Here is an 18,254-nt window from a genome sequence, read left to right on the forward strand (position 1 = left end):
AATTAGGGGTCTCGGTTTTTACTTGTGTCAGCGTATACTTGAGTGTATACGGTATATAAACTGCCTCACCAGCTCTTCAATTCCCAAAAATAACACCAACCCCTCGGTTTACTAAAGGCACATGACACCTATTGCACCACATAGATTGGAAAATTAAAGTCAGGGGACAATGTATTTACCTCTTCAGTACGCAGCCATTTTGTAGTTTAAGGGATTTCTATTTATGGTTATAACTTTTGAACACTGATACTTAAAGGGGTATTCCAGGAATTAGCATAATTCATTTAGAAATATGTCCTCAAAATATAAGCTAATATGTAATTAGTTATTTAAAATTTTGCTCCCCTTAGCAGAAAAATGCTGTTGACATACACTGTAATGAAGAATTAAAATGCTACTGGCCCTTTAATCAGTCCAGACACAGGACAGAAGATGGCCGCTGGTCACATGTCCACATCACATGTCCTGCACCTGCCTGGGCAGGTCATGTGATCACCACTACCTTTGACAGTAGTCAGTTGGTTGCAGTGATTCCAGTATAGCTGGTGTTTTGGTGATGACAGTTACACATCATTACTATGGTAACAGAGCAAGAAAACCTGTTATATCATCACTGGGAGCAGAGTATAAGAGGGAGGAGGAGTTACTGAGAACTAAAGGATCTTGGGACTTGTAGTTTCCAGTGGCGGCCATCTTGGTGATAACTTTAGAGAGGCCATAACATTTTCTGAATCATAAAATCAAACTATTTAAGCTCCATTTTGTGACTAATAACATTGAGTTTTGTTACATTCATTTATTTATAGCATCATGGGTTTTTGTATCAGACATTCATACTCCTGGAATACCCCTTTAACAGTGCGATTATAAAATTGCCAGCTGCAGCTGCCAGGATTTTAGTTTGGCCCCTTTTGAGCTTTTGCGTTATTGGGGCCATGTGATGACATTTTTTTTTTTTTTTGCGGGATGAGATGATTTTTCCAGTGTTACCATTTTGGGGCTGGTATCTCCTATTGTTTTCGGAACTTTTTTTTGTTGTTCACCGTAAAGCCTAATAATCATGTTATCTTTATTCTATGGATCAATAGGATTACAGGAATACCATACTTCAATATTTTTCATACTAAATTTGCCAAATAAAACCCTAATGTGGGAAAAAAATTATCCTTTTTGCATCACCGTCTTCCAAGTGGCATCGGTTTTATTATATTTAGAAGCCCCCCGGCTCATTTATATACAGCCACACATAAAGCCACCCCCAGTTTATTTATATTATATAAAGCTGCATATGTTTAGCTTATTACATACAGACCCCCCCTCCCCCAACAGTAAAACAGTATCTGGCCCAATATGTATATATACAGTCTCCCCTTTTATATCAGTATTCGGCCCCATAAGAATATATACAGACCCCCTAGTATATCAGAATTTGGCCCTATATAGATATATACAGACCCCCCCAGTATAAACAGTATCCAGCCCCATATAATAATATATGGCCCCCACATGTGCCATACCGTTAACTATGACCTGGGTCTGTGGGTGATTGTATAGGGCTTTAATTCGTGCAAGCATTAAAGGGCCAATTCCCAATGGCGCCAGGGTCACCTCGAGGAACCCCCGGTCCACCCAGTCTAAAGCCTTCTCTTCATTGAGGTAAAGTAACAGTGGGGGATGTTGGCTTTTTTAGCATAGCTTATAAGGGAGAAGGTCTCCAATGTATTGTCCCTAGCCTCCCTGGAGGGGATAAACCCAGAACACAGTTCATTTTTAATAGTATCAAAAGAGGTTTGACAATCGGGAAACCACTCGAATTCACAACCTTGTTTTGTAAGTTCTCTAAGGGTGATGGCACACGTGGCATTTTGAATATGTTTTTGGCCCATTTTTAAGCAGTACCAATTATCTTAATTCAACCCATTTAAAAAACGGATGTGTTTTTCAAAACACATTTTTTGACGGGCTGCTTAACCCCTTAAGGACGGAGGGTTTTCCGGCTCATTTCTCGCTCTCCAACTTCAAAAATCCATAACTTTTTCATTTTTCCGTGTACAGACCTGTGTGAGGGCTTATTTTGTGCGTAACAAATTTTACTTTCCCGTAATGTTATTTATTTTAACATGCCGTGTACTGCGAAGCTGAAAAAAAATTCCAAATGTGGAAAAATTGAAAAAAAACCGCACGTGCGTCACGTTCTTGTGGGCTCAGTTTTTACGACTTTCACTCTTCGCTCCAAATAACACGCCTACTTTATTCTTTGGTTCGGTGCGATCGCGGTGATACCAAATTTATATAGGTTTTATTGTGTTTTAATACATTTTAAAAAATTAAACGAATGTGTACAAAAAAGAAAAAAATTTTTTTGCCATCTTCTGACGCTAATAACTTTTTCATACTTTGGCGCACGGAGCTGGGGGAGGGGTCATTTTTTGCGAAATGAGGCAACGTTTTCATTGCTACCATTTTGAGGTCTGTGCGACATTTTGATCATTTTTTATTTCATTTTTTATGTTATGTAAAAAGGTGTAAAAGTCGCATTTCGGACATTTGGGCGCCATTTCCCGCCTCGGAGGTCACCGCCGGCCGTAACCGTTTTTATATTTTGATAGATCGGGCATTTTGGGACGCGGTGATACCTAATATGTTTGTGATTTTTACTGTTTATTATGTTTTATATCCGTTCTAGGGAAAGGGGGGTGATTTGAACTTTTAATATTTTATTAATTTTTTTTATTTTTTAAACTTTTTTTTTTATTTTTTTTTTCACTATCTTTTAGACCATCTAGGGTACATTAACCCTAGATAGTCAGATCGCTCCTACCATATACTGCAATACTTCTGTATTGCAATATATGGCATTTTTGCAGCACATTCATTACAATGAGCCACTGGCTCATTGTAACGAATCTGCAGCTGCCAGATAGCCTCGTGTCAAAAGAAGACACGAGGCTACCATAGCAACCGATCGCCGCCCCCCGATGACGTTCGGGGGCGTGGCGATCGAAAAAAAGATGGCGGCGCCCACGCGCCGCCGTCTTTTAAACGCCGCCCGCGACTTTGCGGGCGGCGTTTAGAGGGTTAATAGCCGCGATCGGTGCAAGCACCGACCGCGGTTATTAGCGGTGGGGGTTTTGTGCAATATGCAAAAACCCCCACCTCTGTATGAAGAGGACTCAGCCCGTGAGCCCTCTTCATACAGCCCTTATACCTCTGCGCCGTAGAGCTACGGCGCAGAGCGTTAAGGGGTTAAAAATGGGCCAAAAACGCATTCAAAACACCACGTGTGCCATCACCCTCAGTGGCGTACTAATTGTGGACAAATTTTAAATGTATCTAGCACAGATGGGATGTGGGGATGGGGGGAAGCGATCGTGGGGGAGAGACCCTAGAAGGCAGTTTAAATGCTGTGGTCGCTTTGGGTTAAGCACCCGTGGTCGGAGCCAACTCCGACCGTGAGTGTTACACTGGGATGTCAGCTGTTAGTTACAGCGCTAAGCGGTTAATATAACAAACTTTATTAATTGTTTATATTTAAAAGCATAAAAACAGCAGATGGAGTATTGTACACAGTAAGTTACCCCCACTAATGCCCAAAATGTGCAATGATCAATACCAAGTGTTGGCATAAATGAATCTCAATTGCAGTTAGATATGGGATAATGTGAATAATGTCATATAAGGAATCGGTACCAAATGCATGTGCACAAAAGAAAAAGACACAAAGTTCTTTGCTATAATTTAACCCTTTGTTAATAGGGAGTTATTCTAATAATGGAGAAGAGACCACACAAGTTACACTTTGAACATTTGCAATATTGCTCTGTAGGTTGTTATATCTTATAATTTAGAATAAGTGTAACATGTCCAAAATATAGTGCAGTCAAAATACATTTGATAAGAAAGAATACAAAACTAAATAGAGGTAATACATTGACACCTTTCTGCTTTGAATTGCACTCAGATTGTGAAATTGAGAAGTTATGATATCAGAAGGTCATACTATATAAAGATTAACTTTATTGGCTCAGTCTTAGGAATCACCACTTTCTAGTAGTGTTAAATATTTACTACTTGGGCCATAAACTCAATACTGATAAATAACAATAAATCTGTACATGTCCTCATTTCAATTTCAAATAAACTGCTCCACCTTTAGGTCCGTCAAAAAACACATGCATTTTTTTAAAAACGCATCCGTTTTTAATGCATGCGGTTTTTGACGGACTGCTTAAAAACGGGCCAAAAACGCTTTCAAAGCGCTACGTGTGGAATCACCCTTACCCTGACTAATCCTCTCCAAATAAAATAAGGAATTTGATGACTTCTGTATAGTAAAAAGTAGCTTGTGTTTTAGGCACACCCGCAAAAAGGCATGAAACCTTTGTGCAAGAGCTTGAGGGCACATTCACACGTTGCGTTTTGGTTGCGTTTTCATTGCGTTTGAAACGCATATACAACAGCTGATGTGAGGTAATTTGCCTAATTACATTACCGTTTACGTTTGTAAACGCAATGTTAACACATGTTAACACCACGTTTACGATGCATTTTGTAAACAGAAACGTTAACAGTGATGTAATTAGGCAAATCACCTCTCCTCAGCTGTTGTATATGCGTTTCAAACGCAATGAAAACGCAGGTCAAAACGCAACGTGTGAACGCGCCCTTTTGACCTGTGATTTGCCTAATTACATTACTATTAACATTTGTGCTTACTAAACGCATTGTAAATGCAAAGTTAATGCATGCTTTTACAAAGTGTTGACAAAAAGCTAACATAAACACCTGCGTTAACATTGCGTTTGCACTACAGGCCAATTTTAACAGTAATGTATTTAGTCAAATCATCTCATCTCAGCTGTTGCAATGTGTTTCAAAATGCAATGAAAATGCAACCAAAACGCACCTAGTGACCGTACCTTTACCATCAAGGGCTGCAGAAGATTTCAGTTATATTGCAGTTATGACCCTTAACAACCATAATTTGCTGTCATAATTTTGAGTGATGTTGTAATATTAATGGAAATACCCCTTTAAAAGAACAAAGCACATATTCTGAGACCATGAGTTCACACATTACAATGTTTTTATGAATAAATAATACATTTTATTCTCTACGTGCATGTACATTTATTTTTAGCATTTTTACACTTTATAATGTTTGCCCTGACTTTGAACAAAACTGTGCACAAATGTGTTTGCAGTTATTGCCCCCTTGTGGCAATTCAAATAGCTGCAGACCCTGTCACAGTAAGCAAGAAGCAGCGCAGCACTGTGTTCAGCTCTGTGCTTTGTGTAGTATGCTTCCGTGCCTCTATGGTAGGACTGTGTGACACTGAGGGCGCGTTCACACGTTGCGTTTTGACCTGCGTTTTCATTGCGTTTGAAACGCATATACAACAGCTGAGGAGAGGTGATTTGCCTAATTAACGCATGCGTTAACATCGCGTTTACGATGCGTTTTGTAAACGGAAATGTGACCGCAACCACAGCCATAGGTTTTTACAAAATATCTGTGTGGAAATAATAACTGCTGAAATGGTGGGATCTGCAGAGGAGTTTAGTAAGAGCTTCAGGTGGCCTGGTCCATTGCAAATGATAAAAGCCACAGTGAAAACCTGCAGCAAACATTGACAGGAGTAACAACAAAGAGGCCAAACCTACTGAATTCACAGCAAGATTTGGTTCTCCGTCGGATGAAGCCAGATTCAGGTGATACATGTGATGGAGGCCTATGAATTACATATCTTTTCACCCTTCTGTCTCTATGTTGCAATTTTGTTTCGGGTGAGGTCGCATTTCTAGTGGGGGTTTTCAATTTTTATTTGCAACTTTTTAGCGCCACACAGGGAGCCTTGGCGCAATCGCATATGCATCTCCATTCAAACGCATGTGATCAATGCATATCCAATTGAGTCAAGTCTTTCCTTGTGGCATTTGCATTATTTCAGTTTTCGCTTTTACAGTTTCTAGATAGGTGCGTCCACACGTTAAGTTTTTCAGATGAAGTTTTTGATACCCAAATGTAAAGTGACAATAGAGGAGCAGCAGCTCTTCTTAACCCTTTAATGACTGCCCTATCGGGATTCTACCTCAGCGTGTCAGAAGAAGATTTAGGGACATCGGGTTAGGTTAGTGTCGGGCTATGATATTACAGCCCGGACCCGGCACTAAGACCCCCCTCCCCCCCCAGTGCCTTTAAGATGGCGTCTGTGCATTGCGTTTTAAAACGTGCAGAAGCGCGATAAAAATGCCATGCATGCCACTGGCCTTAGGCCTGTTTATCTTCATTTCTAGAAGTGTAGGCACAGTGTGACAGCACCATTAGGCTGCATTCACGCGTGGTGTTTACATTGCATTTTGAAATGCAATACAACAGCAAATATTAACCCCTACGGGACTCAGCCTCTTTTGGCCTTAAAGGGGTTGTCCGAGTTTTTGAAAAAAAGCTAAAAGTGGTCGGGACAGGGCTGCTTAAAAAAATAAAGATGTACTTACCTCCCGGTGCCCTCCCGTATCCAGCGCTGCTGTCACTCCGGTCCTGGCGCCATGTAAACAAACGTGGCCGCCAGAGCAGCGCTGGACTCAGTTCCGGCCGGACCCGACAACCTTCCGGCCCCCATACACAATGCTGTGAATAGGGATGGGTAGGCATGGCTGGCCACGGCCGGCCGGAAGCTGAATCCAGCGCTGCTCCGGCGGCCATGTTTGTTTACATGGTGCCCGGACCGGAGTGACAGCAGCGCTGGATACGGGAGGGCACCGGGAGGTAAGTACATCTTTATTTTTTTAAGCAGCCCTGTCCCGGCCACTTTTATCTTTTTTTCAAAAACTCGGACAACCCCTTTAAGGACGCGGCCCCATTCTTCAAATCTGACCTGTGTCACTATAAGTGGTTATAGCTTTGTAACGCTATGAGATATCCAGGGGATTTTGAGATTGTTTTCTCGTGACACATTGTACTTCAAATTAGTTTAAAAATTTGGATGAAATCTTTTGCGTTTAGTTATGAAAAAAAACAAAATTTGGCAAAAATTTGGAAAAATTCTTTATTTTCAACGTTCTAAATTCTCTACTTTTGATGCAGATAGTCAAAGCACCCAAATAAATTCATAACTTACATTTCCCAAATGTCTGCTTTATGTTGGCATGGTTTTTTAAGATTCCACATATTTTACTAGAATGTTATGAGGCTCAGAATTTAGGTATCATTTTTCACATTTTTTGAAAAATCACCAAATCCTGTATTTAGATGGACCTGCTCAACTTCTAATTGACACTGAGAGGCCTAAATAATAGTGAGACTCGTAAATTACCCCATTGTGGAAACTACACCCCTCAACGTATGAAATGCCACTTTTAAGAAGTTTGTTAACTCTTTATGTGTTTTAAAGGGGTTAAAACAAAATGGAGGTGCAGTCTGCAAATTGTAATATTTTTTCACAATACACTCATTTTGGGTGGAAAATTAAACATTTACAATGGATTAAATGAATAAAGGCTCCACAAAGTTTGTTACCCAATCTCTCCCGAGTACACAGATACTCTATATGTGGTGGTAACCTGCTGTATGGGCGCACGGCCGGGCATAGAAGGGAAGGAGGCGCCATCCAGAGCAGATTTGCTATGTCACATTGTACAGGCTATAATTTTTTTCTTTTTTTATTGTGGACCTATAGGGGCTTATTTCTTTTGCCACATGAGATGCACTTTTCTGGTACGTAATTTGGGGGAATCTATAGGCTAATTGGTGAGATTTTATTAACTCTTTGTTGGTGGAGGAAATGAAAATCATCACTTTTCAGGAAGATTTTTATGGGGTTTTTTTTGGCCGTTTACCATACCATAAAAATAGTATATTATTTTTATTCTATGGGTCGCCACGATTACAAAAAGACCTCATTTATATAGATTTTTTATTTTTTCCCATTATTACTGAATAAAAAGTAATTTGGCAAAAATTTTGTTAATTTTAGCATCACCTTCTTTCATATGCATAACTTTTTTATTTTTCGCCTCACAAATCTGTTTAATGGTTTATTTTTTGCAAGAAGGATTGTTCTTTTTAGTGGTTTTATTTTAGAGTGCATAACATTTTTTAAATCACTTTTTAGAGCATTTTTTATAGGGTATTAATTGAAAATGATCTTTTTTCTGGAGCTTTTTTCTGGGTTTTTTTACGGGGTTCACTTTGCGGATCTAATAACGATTCTGTTTTATTATGCAGATTGTTACGGGCGCAGGGATACCAAAATCTTGGGGGTTTTGTGTATTTTATTCAATTGTACTGAATAAAAACCAATTTGGAGAAAATCTTGTTCATTTTAGCATCACCATCTTTTCATATGCATAACTTTTTTATTTTTCGGCTGACAAATCTGGTTAGGGGCTTATTTTTTAGCGAGAAGTGTTGTTCTTTTTAGTGGGCTTATTTTGGAGTGCATAAAAATTTTTAAATTACTCTTTAGAGCATTTTTTTTTTCAGAACGTTTTTGCGTTTTTTTTTCTACGGCGTGTACCGTGCGGGTCCAGTAACGATTCTGTTTTATTATACAGATTGTTACGGACGCGGCAATACCAAATATGCAGGGGATTTTTGTGTTTTTTTATACTTTATTAAGTGTTTTTATAGGAAAGTGACATTTTAGGGGCTTATATTTTAATGCATTTATTTTTTATTTATTCTAATGTATTAACTTTAGTGTTTTTGACTTTTTTTTTAATTATACATACTTGAACTTGAACCAGTGATGCTCTGATCTGCAGGCGCATGCTCAGACAGTTTGCAGTCAGACCCGGAAGGGGTCTGACTGCCAGGGAGACCGGGCAGCTCTGGGGCACATGCCAGTCCTCGGAGCTGCCCAGAAGTGGATCGGATCCCCCGGTAAGCGGCACGGGGGATCCGATCCACAGCGGAAAAACCCTTACACGCCGCGGTCATGCCAGCTCCAATCGCGGGTGTTAGCGCAGGCTGTCAACTGTACTAGACAGCTGACAGCCGCTGCTTCTGGTACCGGCTCCGGTACCTTCATTTGCATAGTAAAATCCTTTTGACGGAAAAATATTTTTTTACATTGTTGCCTTCTAGGAACCATAACATTTTGATTTTTTTTTTGTCATCATAGCTATATGAGGGCTTGTGGGTAGACCTGTAGCTTTGTATATTTTTATGTGATGGGTTAATAAAAAAATTGTCAATTCAGTTATTGTTTTATTTTTACTATTATAGTTTTGTAGCCTATATCTTATCTCTGTAAATAAATGTTTTATTTTTTTAAAGGGGGGGTGAGGTTCTGTTAATGTTTTTCCTAACTTTTTTTGCAGACTCTTGTTTGTTTTGTTTTTTTGTTTTTTTTTTAACATAAAAATGCTTTTTGTCTCACAAGGGGGTAACTGACTCTGACATGGCTTCTTCAAAGGACCCTGCCATGTGTTATCAATAGCACACTGTGATCACATCTGCGAGATGCTAATGGGTGACATTGGTGTCTAAGGAGTTAAACACCGGCTATCTGAGCTTTTCAGATCTCTGGTTTTTGTCCAAGTCCTGAGCTGCGATGAAACAGTCGCTTCCCAGCTTTTAAAAGACACAATGTCCTGCAAAGTTCTTCTGATGCTCCGTGATAGAAACTTGGTGCATTTGAAGAACTATCCTGAATGGCTTCTGTAAAAAAAAAAAAAAAGCCTATGGCTGCTATTCTTTTACAGAAAAAATTATTTAATGTTGCCATACTTGTCAAAATCTTAGCGCCGCTTGGCTCTGCACCAGAGCTTAGCCGGCATCGGGAGTCGTGGGCAATCTACCACTGACATCCCAAAGTAACACGTGGTTACTTTAAATAGTGTGACCGCAGCATTTAAATGGCAGGGAGATTTCCTGCTTGATCTGCGCCCCACCCCCCCACTAGCGTTTAAGGGCGGGTTCTGATCGTTGTTATGAAAGCCCCGGGGTCTGAGCTAAGACCCCAGGGCTGTCCATAGTGTATGCCTGTAATGTCAATGTTCATAGTGGGACAAGTCAAAAAGTAAAGAAGAATTGAAAAAAAAAAGTTTCAAATAAAAATAAACTAATAAATTAATCAAAAAGCCCTGTTACATTTTACGATTTCATATACAATTATAAAATAACCCAGCTATATAGACCAAAAATTAAGAGTTGTGCCACTTGGAAAATGGTGATGCAAAAATTATAGATTTTTTTTCCCCACATGACGTTTTATTGTACAAAATTAGTAAAACTTAAGTAAAAATATAGAAAATTAGTATTATGGTAATTGTACTGACCCGTTTAATAAATTTAACATATTACTTAGGGTATATGGCAAAAAATAAAAAATCAGCGTTGATGGGTTTTTTTTTTTACAACCCCTTCCCCCAAATAATAAGCCCTCCATGGCAACATGAATGGAAAAACAAATAAAACATTTTTAAGCATATAGAGTAATAAATTATTGTTTCTTTATAAGATTCTGGACTTTGATTAATCAATTCTGACTGCTAATAAGACTTATAACTTTCCATTAGTATGGCATTAAAGGCACTGTAGCTATTACAACCTAGTGTATTAGGCTCTGTATATCTATTAAAATATAGTGTATTAGACGCTTTTGTACAAATGTAATGATATTTTTATTTTTTTTTACACTGGGACTAGAGATGAGCGAGTATACTCGTCCAAGCTTGATGCTCGTTCGAGTATTAAGGTACTCGAAACGTCTCGTAGTTCGGACGAGTATTTCCCCTGCTCGAGATCGAGCATTTAATTAAAAAAACACAGTGAAGAACAATGAAGAATAGAATAAAAACAGTGAACACAGGATCATTTAAGTGAAAAACACAGTGAAGAATAGATTACAGATGTTCGGCACATCTGCTTAGTTGTCGGAAGATACGCGTGAAATGGTGCGAACAAAATAGTATGTGAAGAACAATATATATGCGTGAAGAACACATTGAAGAACATGGTGAGCAGCACGGAGACACCGGGGCAGCGGCAGCACGGAGACACCGGGGCAGCACAGAGACATCGGGGCAGCGGCAGAGAGATCGGGGAGACTTCAGTGGAAGAAGAGGAGCGGATCCCGGGACAACGTATCTCCCGACAAGTAAGCAGATGTTTCTATTCTTCACTGTGTTTTTCACTGTGTTTTTCACTTAAATGATCCTGTGTTCATTGTTTTTATTCTATTCTTCACATTTGCTAACTTGTCGGGAGATAATATACGCGCGGAACAGTGAAGAATAGATTGCAGATGTTAGTATACATCTGCTAACTTATCAGAAGACATTCTTTTTCAATTAAATAACACATTTTATTCCCTAACCATGGTCCCTTTGAAAAATGCTTGAGTCTCCCATTGACTTCAATGGGGCTCGTTATTCGAGACGAGCACTCGAGCATCTGGAAAAGTTCGTCTCGAATAACGAGCACTCAAGCATTTTAGTGCTCGCTCATCTCTAACTGGGACTTTTTCCCAATGAGGCACAAATTGGGCAAACATATTAGGACTTGTTTACTCAATAACACAAAGGAAAGTTCTTGTGCTTGGCTAAAAAAATAGACTCCTAGCTATTGATATGAGGCCTGCCACGTAACTGCGTATATATGTGTTCTGTAGGGCAGCATAGGATGATAACTACTTTACATAATATAATTTATTTTTATTGTCTTTTTTTCTGTTTATTTTCACTCAGATCCTTGCGGTGTATTAGTGCCCACTTCTTTTTTTAAGGTATGATCTTGCTGTGTTTCCCCAAATCTTCTCAATGACTTCTTTTCCTATATCCAGTAGAGTCATCAGATGCTTCCATCCAGTTTTGGCAGTGATCATTAGATATTCCTCATTTTCTGGGCAGTGTAGGACACTGTATCTTGCCATAACCAGAGACTGAGCAAACCTACAGCACACCAGTGTGAACAGGGCTTCCTTCTCCTCATCTGTCAGGGGAATTATGCTCTCATATCCAGCAAGAACATATCCACCTACAGGCAGAGGGTCGCTGCTTTCAATCATCATGTACATTATTGTGATTGCAACCTCAAAAACATAATAACCAGAGCTCATATCACCAAAATCCAAAATCCCTGAAATTCTGTACTCATTTCCGTTATTTCCATTGGATATGTTGATCTTTTCCACTAGTAAATTATGATCATTTAAGTCTCCATGATTTATGCCTTAAAAGAAAGAGGAGACACCAAGGTCAGTCTAAGATTCTTATCTTTCCAGACCTATAAAGAAATAATACCAGTTCTACAGTATAGGGTATATATAATATAGAGGAAACTCTTCTTAAAGGGGTTTGCCCATAAAAGACCATTCTCAAATTTCAATCCCCTAGTGATGCTTACACAACAAAGATCATTTTAAACCTTTACTTTAAAATTTTACTCAGTGTTCTTGCTGTTTTAGCTCCTATCACTCAGTGACAGTCAGTGTAAGATTCCAGACTGTGGGCAGGGAGTATCTAAGCAGACACGTCATGATTCCTCTGTGTTATGAGATGTGTACAGACAATGGGCTTAGATTATCAAGGTCCCTGTTTATATACACTTTCATTTAGCTTCTGAACATAGAAAAAAGAGAGTTGAGACAGATCAGAGATGAGATTCATGAGATGCATATAACACACAAATACATTGTTGACTCTGCTGTGCCTCCCTCCTCCCCTGGATAAAGATCTTATATTTCTGTAACTTGTAGAGGAAGTCTCTGCATGCTGCTGGTTGCTGGCAGGAAGTGTCTATCTGTGTATGTGTGTACTTACATGGTCTAAACTTTATTAGATTTTTCTTTACAGAACTCTCAAATTCATTGATGACTCCTTCAATTTTCTGACGTAAATTCTCTTCCTTAATAGCATATGTATACTTTTTCAGCAGGGGGGTGTTGGACAAGTTCCAGATAAACTCTCCACGATCAAAACTTTTCTTATATGAATGCTGAAATTTCTATCAAATTAAAATTTATTAAAAAGAACAAAAGTGATTATTGTGACTTCTAGGCAACATTATTAACAAAAGTTATTCAAGCTCCCTAGTATGCAAAATGTAGACCATTTTTACATGGTCACTCTAGGTTATGGCTTACAATTACTTGATCAAAAAAATGCCAGCTTGAAAGTAATTTGTTTTTCAGGCTGGAATAAGGAAAACAAAAATCATTCCTGATGTTAAGGGTGTGGCCTTTAAAGGGGTATTCTGTTAACATTTATTTTAATTTTCCAAATATATATATATATTTATTCAATCGTATGTATTTAAAAAAATATCCCTGTGTGAAGATAATTTCCTATAAATGTAGCTGTACCTGGATACAACCACCACTGCAGGACTAATTGCACAAAGAGGCATATTATTTTTGCATATGAAATGGCTCGAAGTTACTGCATGTCCTACAGCCATCCTCTGTTAATGAATGCGAATCTAGGTGATGGTGGTTGTATCCAAGGACAGCAATCTCGTGTCTAAGGAACAAAATGGCAAAATTAATGGGAAATGACCTTTTATACAAGTGCATCATTCTTCAGTAACATGCAGTTGAAGAATTGTATGTATATGGCAGATGAATTAAATAAAATGTGAGTGCCCAGATTATAATACCCCTTTAGGGGCAAAGTATTCCTTATTTTGCCACTGAAAACAAATTTACATATTTATTTTAATATTAACATGCCTAGTGATAAATATCCCCCCCAACAAGGGGGTATGTCTGGAAATCTTGGTACTTAGTGTAATGTTGAAGGATTTATGATGCTATACATTGGAAGAACAGCAATTGCCACCACCATGAACTCTGTAGTTATATCAATGAGGCATATGACTGAATGCATTTTTTGGTCTAGGTTTTGAAGGTGCATAAAAGGCTGCATGTCACCTGTATACTACTATAAGCAAACCTTCTCTCCACCAAAAAAGGCAGACTTCTATGCAGTACAATTTTAAAAAATTACATTGGCCCCTGCAGTAATGTAGAATAAAACATGATTTTCTCATTTTATGTACATCTAAAATCACTACATATATTTATATATTACAATATATGATGTCTTTATCCTGTAGGCTTAAGTATGGTGTATAATCTTTGGAATAGTCGGATTTAGCTCACAATATTTCATACATAAAATACCTTTGTTAAGGTTTCATCAAGAATGGCTGCCAATTTTCCTATGCCAAATAATATTTCTGGAGTTGTTTTAATATTAGCCGCTGGTGTCCCAGGAAGGTAGGTTAGAAGTCTCACCATGTGCTTTTGTGTGACACCTCCATACTCTAAAAGCCAAGTATAAGTTTTGTTATAATATAAAAATCTTTCTTTAATGTGATAAAAATAACATGGGTTTAGATTTCATAATTCATCATCACATTTAAGGCAAATTAAGATCTATCAGTCATATTGGTTCATCACTTAATACCAACTTACGGTAAGTCCCATTTGCAATCAAGCAGATAGAATTTGGCCTTGGTGTCTGGGCACAAATTTTGTACCAGCGGATAATTACTGCAACTTAGATCCCATTCACCTCTATTACATCTGAGCAGCAGTAATACTGTATGACCACTGCTCAGAGAACAGATCTATTTGCTTCTGGCAACTTAATTTTTTGACATATAAGACCATTTTAGTTAAAGGGGTATTCCGGGATTATGAACATCTGATACAAAAACCCTTAATACTATAAATAAATGAATACAACAAAACTTAATGTCATTAGTTGCAAAATGGAGCTTAAATAGTTTGATTTCATGATTCACTAAATTTTATGGCCTCTCTAAAGTTATCACCAAGATGGCCGCCACTGGAAACTACAAGTCCCAAGATCCTTTAGTTCTCAGTAACTCCTCCTCCCTCTTATACTCTGCTCCCAGTGATGATGTAACAGGTTTTCTTGCTTTGTTACCATAGTAATGATGTGTAACTGTCATTACCAAAACACTAGCCATACTGCAACCAACCGACTACAGCCAAACATAGTGATGATCACATGACCTGCCCAGGCAGGTACAGGACATGTGATGTGGACATGTGACCAGCGGCCATCTTCTGTCCTGTGTATGCTCTGCAACGGACCGCGCAGAGGAAATTAACGGACTGATTAAAGGGCCAGTAGCATTTTAATTCTTCATTACAGTCCATGTCATTAGCATTTTCTGCTAAGGGGAGCAAAATTTTAAATAACAACTAATTACACATTAGCTTATATTTTTTATGGACCCATTTGTATATGAATTATGCTGATTCCTGGAATACCCCTTTAAGTTCCCTTAAGAATCAATTGCTTTAAAATGTCAATTTATTAGATTGGTCGGACAGGGAAAATCTGGTTGCTGATTGGTGGGTGTCTCAGTGATATAACCACTGATTAGCAAGTTAGGCCCTATCCTTGTTTTATGGGAATACCCCTTTAAGTAAAACTATCTGAACAATGTTCCTATAGATTTGGTCTATTCACTGCTTAATGTCACATGTTCTTACCTATGGCCTCCAGAGACATGATTGCTCCAGATTTTGTGGAAAGAGGATTTGGTGTAGGAAGACCCTCGTCAAAGAGGAACTTCATAGCACATGTCTGCACTTCTATTAGCTCAGAATTCACACTGTCGTTACCATTCATGATCTTCAGCACATACTCTCTTTGTCCATTATTCCCATCATCCACAGTCTGGATGTAGAAATTCTGATCATCGTAACTTGGCAGTGGCTTTACTTTGGATACTTGTAGGTCATAAATTGCCTCTGCTAACTTGATGGCTTGTGCTTCATTGAGAGATGGCTTACTGCAAATTTGTGATTTCCCAATCTCTTCTTTAGAAGTCATCCTCTAGAAAAATAAAATACATATTGTCATTGCAATTTTGCAAAATAGTTAGAATTCAGCTACTCCTATGTTTTTTTCAGGGCAACGCCATCTGGTACAAATATTTCATGTAGAGATATTCCATCAATAACATTTATATAAATTGTCAGACAAAACAACTAGAGACCATGCGTATGTTTGTTTTTCTTCTCTATCACATTCTACAGATGGCATATCTATTACTATCTATTACTATCTGCATTATAGCATAATGCCAATATGCTGACTTATCACTTCGGCTTAAAGAGAACCGGTCACCAGGAAGTAATAATTACCTTAGGAAGGTGCTTTCAATCCATCTATTTCTCATTTTGTAGCGATGCGGCAATGTAGAGAAAAACAACTTTTATTTGCTGCGTGAAATTGCTGCACAAAGTCAAGCACAGAAACCAGTAAACACAGAGGATGTGCTACTGATCCGTGTATGTGATACTGGTCTTCCTGTCCTGTCAAAGACCCAGAAGAAGACTATGGCCAGCATATCATTACTCAGCTACAAGCGCGTGGTGCCTGAAACCTGCAGTCATATATCATGATTAAAAGCACCTTCCATGTCTACTGGTTTCGGATCTGATCAGGGTGTAATCGAGCTGCAGGGAGGGTCCAAGAGTCCAGCCAATGTTTACACAATTTTCTACTCTGAAATCCTGCTCCAAATCAAATAAGCTTATATGTCCCAGAACTCCCTGACTCTTTCACATCTTGTCCTCAGGCTACTGAAATTACTTAACAGATTTGGGTTAAACCACTCCTGTCAACGGCTGGAGCATGTATTATTTAAACTGCATATTCACATAGAACGCTTTCAAAAAAAAAATTCCAGCTCCAACTAAACATCACTGCGGATTCAATGCATCGTTCAGATGTTAGCAGAAAAAATAAATCCACTATAATAATAGTCCACATGCAATTTCTCTTTGTCTTTTTATTGGATAAAATTGTTCTTCTGTAAGAAAAGGTTAACTTCCTTAGAACTGGACAAAAGATTATCACATGGCTCCCACGCACTAGTCTCCACCTCTTCATTTGAAGACACCCTCAGCAGATACCTATTTAGTGTGCATTCTGGACGGACCTCCTGTTATATAGAGCTTCCTTTATTAGTAAAGCACTGAGCTTTCCGTCCTGTCTGCACTGCCTCTCCTGCTCAAACAGACCTTAGAACAACAATTAAAGTCCAAAAGAAGCTTGTGGCTGAGAGCCCGACATGTCATGCATCTTAACTGTTAACACTGATGTTACATTTCACTTCTAAATTTCTATATTGGTGTCTGAAATCTTAAATGTGGCCAGCAAGCCTAAGCATCATGTTCAGTTTTCTGTAACATTCTTATTTGCTCACAGTCTATAAAACATAATACTACGTCATCCAGCACCCAAAACATAACACACATTCAGCAGGCGCTGAATGTCAATGTCCCAGATAAGTCATTTCAGTGCAGTAAAATAAACATCTGTTAATGCAGAGAATCCTAGAATATTATTAAGAGACTGTACCTGGACCTTCTTGTGCTTGATGTCAATTGCTCTGAGTGGAAAAGCTTTTCATTTAAAATAGTTTTGCGATCGCTTGCAAAGAAAACATTCAGAGGGTCTGCAGTGGAGAAATCTGGAAGTGGGAGGCCTGGGCCTGGGCCGTACATCCAATAACAAAAGAGTATTCTTGGCCAGAAAAGGCTTTAACCAGAGCAGCTGCAGATTTCCTTACAAGCGACCGGACAGAGTTGAACTTTGTATACTGAATAAACAAGAAGTGCTCCTATACTTTAACCTCATGTCCTTCTGCTGTGAGAGACCGTTAAATATTCAACCATTGTGCACATTCCTCTGCCATAAACACGATAAGCTGCCAGACATTCTTCCCCTGCTCCAAACATTATGGATAACAACTAGTACCTACTTCATATGCCATAAATGTTCATAAGCGTTAAGCATGAGTGAAAATTTTACAAAGCTGATCTCTTTGAGAAGACCATCCCTTTATCAAGACCAGATTTCCTGTGAAACTTCATATGCTTTGATTCCTAGCCATCTGTGTATATGGTTAGTGTTTGGTAATAGTATATAGATATCTGCCTGGAGGTATTGAACTTTCGTGTGAGCTGGATATGATCTGCGAGGAACTTCTGTATAGGTCCTAACCCTAAGAGTCAAATTCTACAATTTGGCTGCACAATAAGATTTTTTAAAAGCATTAGTTATGCTTTTATATGAGCCATTAGCTTAATTTTCTGATTTTTGGTTTCTTGCTAAATAAACAAATGGGTGATATTGGCTTTAGGCATTGCATTTAGTTGTAAAGTGTGGTTGTTCAGTATGCAAAGTTCTATCACCAGTGGGGTTATTTTTATGTACACATAAAAAACAGGAACTGTTATTAACTAGCCAGATACATC

General features: G+C 38.5%; 2 protein-coding genes across 3 annotated transcripts in view; one reads left to right on the forward strand and one right to left on the reverse strand.

The window, feature by feature from the left end:
• Positions 1 to 5,545: 5,545 nt before the first annotated feature.
• Positions 5,546 to 18,254, forward strand: part of LOC140127364 (long-chain fatty acid transport protein 2-like) — a 28,729-nt gene continuing 16,020 nt past the window's right edge. Inside the window, exon 1 of the mRNA XM_072147971.1 lies at positions 5,546 to 5,712. The gene's annotated coding sequence lies outside the window, so the exon portion shown is untranslated. The remainder of the gene's footprint in view (positions 5,713 to 18,254) is intronic.
• HYKK (hydroxylysine kinase) lies at positions 6,865 to 17,578 on the reverse strand. 2 transcript variants are annotated; one of them, XM_072147968.1, is made up of 5 exons: positions 17,356 to 17,578; positions 15,477 to 15,822; positions 14,130 to 14,272; positions 12,769 to 12,952; positions 6,865 to 12,178 (listed from the first exon to the last, which is right to left on the reverse strand). In XM_072147968.1, the coding sequence occupies exons 2-5, from the start codon at positions 15,817 to 15,819 to the stop codon at positions 11,709 to 11,711; spliced, it is 1,140 nt and encodes a 379-aa protein (XP_072004069.1). In that variant the 5' UTR covers positions 15,820 to 15,822; positions 17,356 to 17,578; the 3' UTR covers positions 6,865 to 11,708. The 2 variants fall into 2 exon arrangements, with proteins under 2 accessions (XP_072004069.1, XP_072004071.1); XM_072147970.1 differs by lacking the exon at positions 17,356 to 17,578 and adding an exon at positions 16,134 to 16,427.

Source organism: Engystomops pustulosus, chromosome 4, assembly GCF_040894005.1.
Source record: "Engystomops pustulosus chromosome 4, aEngPut4.maternal, whole genome shotgun sequence".
NCBI classification, from domain to species: domain Eukaryota; kingdom Metazoa; phylum Chordata; class Amphibia; order Anura; family Leptodactylidae; genus Engystomops; species Engystomops pustulosus.